Source organism: Lactuca virosa, chromosome 8 (genome assembly GCF_052849685.1).
Source record: "Lactuca virosa cultivar CGN04683 chromosome 8, Lactuca_virosa_CGN04683_v6, whole genome shotgun sequence".
NCBI lineage: Eukaryota > Viridiplantae > Streptophyta > Magnoliopsida > Asterales > Asteraceae > Lactuca > Lactuca virosa.
This window is the reverse complement of record NC_136433.1, coordinates 325,020,195-325,025,995: the sequence shown is the minus strand read 5'-3', so window position 1 is coordinate 325,025,995 and position 5,801 is coordinate 325,020,195. Positions and strand designations below refer to the sequence as shown.

The following is a 5,801-nucleotide window of genomic DNA, read 5'->3' as shown; positions in this document are numbered from 1 at the left end:
TAAGTAGTCTTGCATGCGATCAGCCCACTGATCATAGTATTCAGGGATGAGCATAAGAATCTTAGTTAAAGATCCTAGCAGATGAGAATAGGATGTCATTGAGTTGAGGTTGAAATTAGCCATGAACGAACGGATGAATTTTTAGAAAAACTTAAGAGTTTTTGGAAACAAATAGCTGAAACGATCAGAGATTTCAAACAGAACACTCGATTCAACAAATCAGTTGCAGAATCGAATCACAACTATAGATCAATAACGATTTTCAAAACAAAAGGCGCGGAAATTTTTGAATCCAGAATTTGATTAAAAAACCTTTTGATTCAGAATGAAAATCAGATCACAGAGATATGATTCCTTCTCTGATACCAATTGATGAAGTATTGAATCGAGTAATGAACGTAGAATCAGAGTAACGAGAATTAAGAACACCGAGAGTAAATAAGATCTTGTTTCAGCTCAATTATGCTTCAAGATTACAAAGAGAGAATAGACAAGACAGACTCCCAAAACTCTTATCTAACTCTAAGTAACATTTCCTATTTATAGGAAAACAGTAAAACATACAAAAAATTACAAAGGACTAAGCTTTATAGTTTCGACACGATATGCCTTTGTAAAATAACATTACATTTCGACACCTTACAATATAATTTCGACCCTTACACTTCTTGAATTAGTGAATTAGGGGTTAGGGTTTGGAGTGATTTGGGGAGAAGATGGGATTGGGTAGTCTTCTTCCTCCTATAGCTGGGCCACCGATAAAACTGTGTGTAGGGCTTCGGAGGAAGCAGGCAGGTAGAGGTTCTTACAGGAGTAGTTAGAAGCATGAAGCCAGTGACGGTGAATCGGCAGACAGTCGGACGAGCTTCATTCATCGCACATTACTTGGGTGATGCCGACAGTTTGGTTGCTCTAATGACCAAAAACATCCCGGAATTAGGATTGAGAAAAGAAGATTGTGTGGAAGCAAGTTGGATTGACTCCGTACTTTAATGGGCCAACTTCAACAACACAACCGCACCGGAGATTCTCCTCAACCGCCACTCCGACAACATCAACTTCAGAAAATGGAAGTCCGACTACGTCCAATGCCTCAGCGCCGACAATATTTTCAAAATCCAATATTCCATCGGGTGGAGCGACCATGATCCCACACTTGAAAGAAACTACTTGAAACAAACAAGGGTTATGCACGATTTCATGACACCATTTGTATCAAAGAATCCAAGAGGTGTGTTCTTGAACTACAGAGATCTTGACATCGGCGTGATGACTGGATACAATTACAGTGAATGTAAAGTTTACGGGCAGGATCATCGGGCAGGTTGCAGCTACTCTTCCCCTCCATTTCTCTCTTTCTCTCTCATCTCTCTCGCTCTAATAAACTCCTCTGTTTTCAGCTTAATTTTGATTGTTGTCCTGACGTTCACAGTGAGTTTATTCCTTTGATTATGTGTTTTCCCTTTTTTTTTTTTATCATTACACGTAGCCACGGAAAACTGCTATCATTCTTCTATAGTGTTTGGCAATGTAAATGCTATGCATCAGGTTATTATAGGAGAGGGTAGTGTGGGCAAACTAAACAAATAAAGAGCATGTTTTAGTGCAGGGGCATTTTGGGCATTTATGTTACTGTAGTGGTTATATAGGAGTAGAGAGAATGAGTGGAAGGCATCTTTTCATTTGTGTGAAAACTGGAAATTATTCCTTTGGGAGAGGCTAGGCTCTCGATTCTCTAGGGTTGTTGTTCATTTTGACTGATTAATGAATATAGTGAAGCTTTTGTTTTTATTTTCTGATTCATATTGTTAGTCAGTTGATAGTAGATGAGAGATGAAAAGTTAAATAATATTTTTGTGATTTTCGATCCACAGAGAGCACGAGTTGAAATTGATATATAATGTTTCCATTTGGTTTCAAGGTTGTTGAATTCAATGTTGAAGCTGCACAACAAGGGATGGTTTACATTGATGAAGTTGATAAGATAACCAAAAAGGTTTTAAACAATTTACTTTATTGTGATCCTGAGTTTTTTGAGATGTGAAAGTTTTGAATTTGCTATAAATATAATTTGACAGGCTAAGAGCTTAAACATTAGCAGAGATGTCTCTGGTGAGGGAGTCCAACAAGCTCTACTTAAGATGCTGGAAGGAACTGTAAGCCATTATTATTATTATATTCGTGATAAATTGGGAAAATCAATCAATTGTTGATTTACCGAATTCAAGAGATGATAATATGCTTATTGACTTCATCAAACACATCACTACTTGTAATTCTTGTCGCATTTGTTCTAAGTAACTAGCTTCATTTTGTTTTGGTTATATGATAAATTTGTAAAAAAGTTAGGACTTAAATTCTTGAATGATTAGGATGTATATATTTCATTTGAAAAGGTTAACATCATCTGGTGTGGTCTTTCTGTAGATAGTGAACGTGCCTGAGAAGGGGGCGAGGAAGCATCCTAGAGGTGATAACATCCAGGTACAGTAAAGGCACATGATTCTTATGATGTACTTGTTTTGATTTCCTACTATATATAGCCCTCCATGGGCATGGTTATGTTCTTTATGATGATGTGAGTAGGCATGGAATAAAACAACTAAGAACTGGATGGGCAGATGGGCGAGCATATGTCACCCAGTGTCCCATAAGACTTGGTCAGTCTTATACATACAAGTTCACAGTTAGTGGCCAAAGAGGAACCCTTTGGTGGCATGCTCACATTGCTTGGCAGCGAGCAACCATCTATGGTGCAATTATGAAGAAAGGAAGTATCCAATGATAAAGAGTAATGTGCAGACTAGCTCTGGCATGATTTTGAATCATGAAGAAAAGAAGTATCCAATGATAAAGGTTAGTACTTTCCCTTGTGTTTGAGGCTTTGAGCTTATGGAGCTATATCCAATAATAAGAATGAGGGCATTTCCATATTTTACACATACAAGAGTTTTGGGTCGGACAAAATTGCAAGTTTTGTCCCATTGCAACTTGGAATTGTAGTACACGAGAAGATTGTAATGTAATATGTTTATATGCAAATGTAGGCAATTGAGAAACTAATATCTACATATTCTCAAGTTCCAGTTGAAAATGGAGAGCTGATTCAAGTGTTGAGGTGGGTGTGTTGTTAATTGGTATTTTTTTAATTCAAAGGAATACTTTTAATGAGGTTGAGTTTGAGGATGACTCGTGTGATGGTTATCACATCGAGAAGTTTGCAGCAGTTGATGTGCTGTTGAATACACATGACATGGCAACTGATCATTGTCACTCTTTTATGAAATTAATCTCCGAAGCCAAAAAAAAGATTGATAACTGTGAGAGACTCCAAACGTTTCCATCACTTCCAGGATGGAAGTTGCTCCTGTACAGATTATTGGTGATCATTCTAGTTGAAAATGGAGAGCTAATTCAAGTGTTGAGGTGGGTGTGTTGTTAATTGGTATTTTTTTTAAATTCGAAGGAATACTTTTACTGATACATTTTCAGTAATAAAAACATTTACAGAAGCACATGTATGAACCAAATCAATTCTACAGACCCCACCATGACTACTTCTCTGATACGGTAAACTTTTCATTTGCACTCCGTATGTATATCAAAATTTGCACTTATGACCCTTCAACTTACATAATACTCTTTGTTTATTTACACCCCTTCCTTTTAAAATTTATATATATTATACCCTTATCATATTTTATATATTAATTCATATATTAGAAAAATATAGTCAAACATTATACATTGCTTTTAACAGATTAATTACAACATCACAAAGATCTCCTTAATACCTTCAAATCGATGTTGGTACTGAATATAATTGATATTTATTTTATATTTAACTTTTTCACAAATTAAAATTATGTTCTAAATAATAATAAATTTGCATTAAGTAACTAAAAAAAAGTAATTTCTATATAAAAATTATATTTGTTATTTAATCAATTCTTTTATTGAACAATTTAGTTGTTCCATGGTTGTTTTTTTTATCAACTCTAGATTTCATATTCATATACACATTCTTAATGTAATTTCTCTTCTTTTGCTCCACATTTCATCACCATAGTTATTGATTTTTTGTTGTTTTAGTGGCAGATATATTGAAGACAAGAAAGTGGAATGTTAACTTATTACAAGTAGTAATCATTGGTTCATCACACTTCTGCACAAGCTAAGATGTTGACTGTAGATTTACTTGGTGCATAGTGATTGTTAATTATATAATCCTTAAATTGTTTTTTGCTATTTTTCTTTTTACAGGATTGGTATGTTTTTACCTTACAATTTAAGGGAATATTCTGTATTTTGTGGTTGTGTACAGGTATGGAGAATGCCAAAATTGTGGGTTGGATTTCTGAAATGCATTTCACAAACACAACCACATTCTTTTCTTGTTTTATTAAAAGTAAGTATGCCCCCTTGTTCACTTTTACTTTCATATTTTGTATTTGATTCTTTTTGGTTTATATTAAGTAAACTAATGTGTTGATGATGAAAATGGGTATCATGTGGAAACAGAAGCGTAACAATAAGAAGTAGAAACAAGAAGGTGTTCCTTAAAAGCAATGTAGTATTAGGTTATATAGTTAGTGAAAACCTCTTAATAACAATGCACAATCGGATCCCCTTAATACCAATGTATTACAGTTTTTTGACATGAAGTTATGGATGAAATTGATTGTTTTGTTATATATATGTTTCCATATTTTTGTATTATGCGTAAATGAGTATCGTAAAGACGCGTCGTAAATGTATATCGTAAATGGTTGCTGAAGTTTATGACATGCAAATGCATGTCATCTTCATTTATGACAGGGGCTTTAATGATACACAATGCGTGTCCTCAATGTGCGTCGTAAGGTTACGACACGCAAATGTGTGTCGTCTTCCTTTATGACAGGGCCTTCCTTGATACGCATTGTGCGTCGTAAATGCGCATCGTAAATGCGTGTCATAAATGTGCGTCGTAAATGCACGTCGTCTATAGACGACGCGCAAAAGCGTGTCGTCTCTCGTTCTGACAAGGCCTTCCTTGACACGCATTTGCGCGTCGTAAAAGGCTGTTTTTCTAGTAGTGAATCGATTTTCTGTTTGATTCGGATTTTATATAACTTGTATTCATTATGTACTCATAAAAGGAATTGTAAGAGTCATTTTTACTTATCATTCATCACATCAGAAAATATAGGATTTTCTGGAGGAACAGGCGAACTTTTCCAAAGAACTTAGAGTATACTTTTTATAACAAAAATACTTATGAACTCACTAGCTTAAATGTTGATCCTCTCTTTGAAAATAACTTGTATTCTCAGGAATCCAGTAGACAGGTACACTCCCGGAGCTTTTGAGAAGACAGCCTAGTACCGTGCTGCGTCTTATGTCTTTTACTATATCTACTTTTGATGTTTGAATATGTAATGTTTAAATACTTATGTAAAAACTTATACATAATTAATTCAATGGTTGTTGTACTTTGATTAATATAATGCATGTGTTGTAATACTTGACATGACATCCTCCGCCCCCGAACGTTTCCGCCGTTCTGGTTTGGGGGTGTGATAGATTGGTATCAGAGCATTGTTTATAACGAACTCAGTATATCAGTCATAAAAGAGATACAACTATTAACACATTGGGATAAAAACACTCTGACCAAGAATTATACTTTAAAATATAACAATATTTTATAAAAGTATAAGTACATGCAGAATATATATATATATATATATATATATATATATATATATATATATATATATATATATATATATATATACTAGAACAAGTATCACAAGAAG

The 5,801-nt window shown here is 34.5% G+C and overlaps 1 protein-coding gene across 13 annotated transcripts; it reads left to right on the top strand.

Moving 5' to 3' along the window:
* Positions 1-635: 635 nt before the first annotated feature.
* Positions 636-5,489, top strand: LOC145133430 (CLP protease regulatory subunit CLPX1, mitochondrial-like). 13 transcript variants are annotated; one of them, XM_079068374.1, is made up of 10 exons: positions 636-1,324; positions 1,875-1,996; positions 2,079-2,156; positions 2,428-2,484; positions 2,587-2,856; positions 3,048-3,118; positions 3,300-3,426; positions 3,511-3,570; positions 4,099-4,408; positions 5,316-5,489. In XM_079068374.1, exons 2-5 carry the CDS (start codon positions 1,901-1,903, stop codon positions 2,689-2,691), a joined length of 336 nt encoding a protein of 111 aa, XP_078924500.1. In that variant the 5' UTR covers positions 636-1,324; positions 1,875-1,900; the 3' UTR covers positions 2,692-2,856; positions 3,048-3,118; positions 3,300-3,426; positions 3,511-3,570; positions 4,099-4,408; positions 5,316-5,489. The 13 variants fall into 13 exon arrangements, 11 of the variants coding, with proteins under 11 accessions (XP_078924500.1, XP_078924498.1, XP_078924495.1 ...); XM_079068372.1 differs by having other exon boundaries at positions 3,218-3,426; XM_079068369.1 differs by having other exon boundaries at positions 3,048-3,426; positions 4,099-4,201; positions 4,325-4,408.
* The last annotated feature ends 312 nt before the right edge of the window (positions 5,490-5,801 follow it).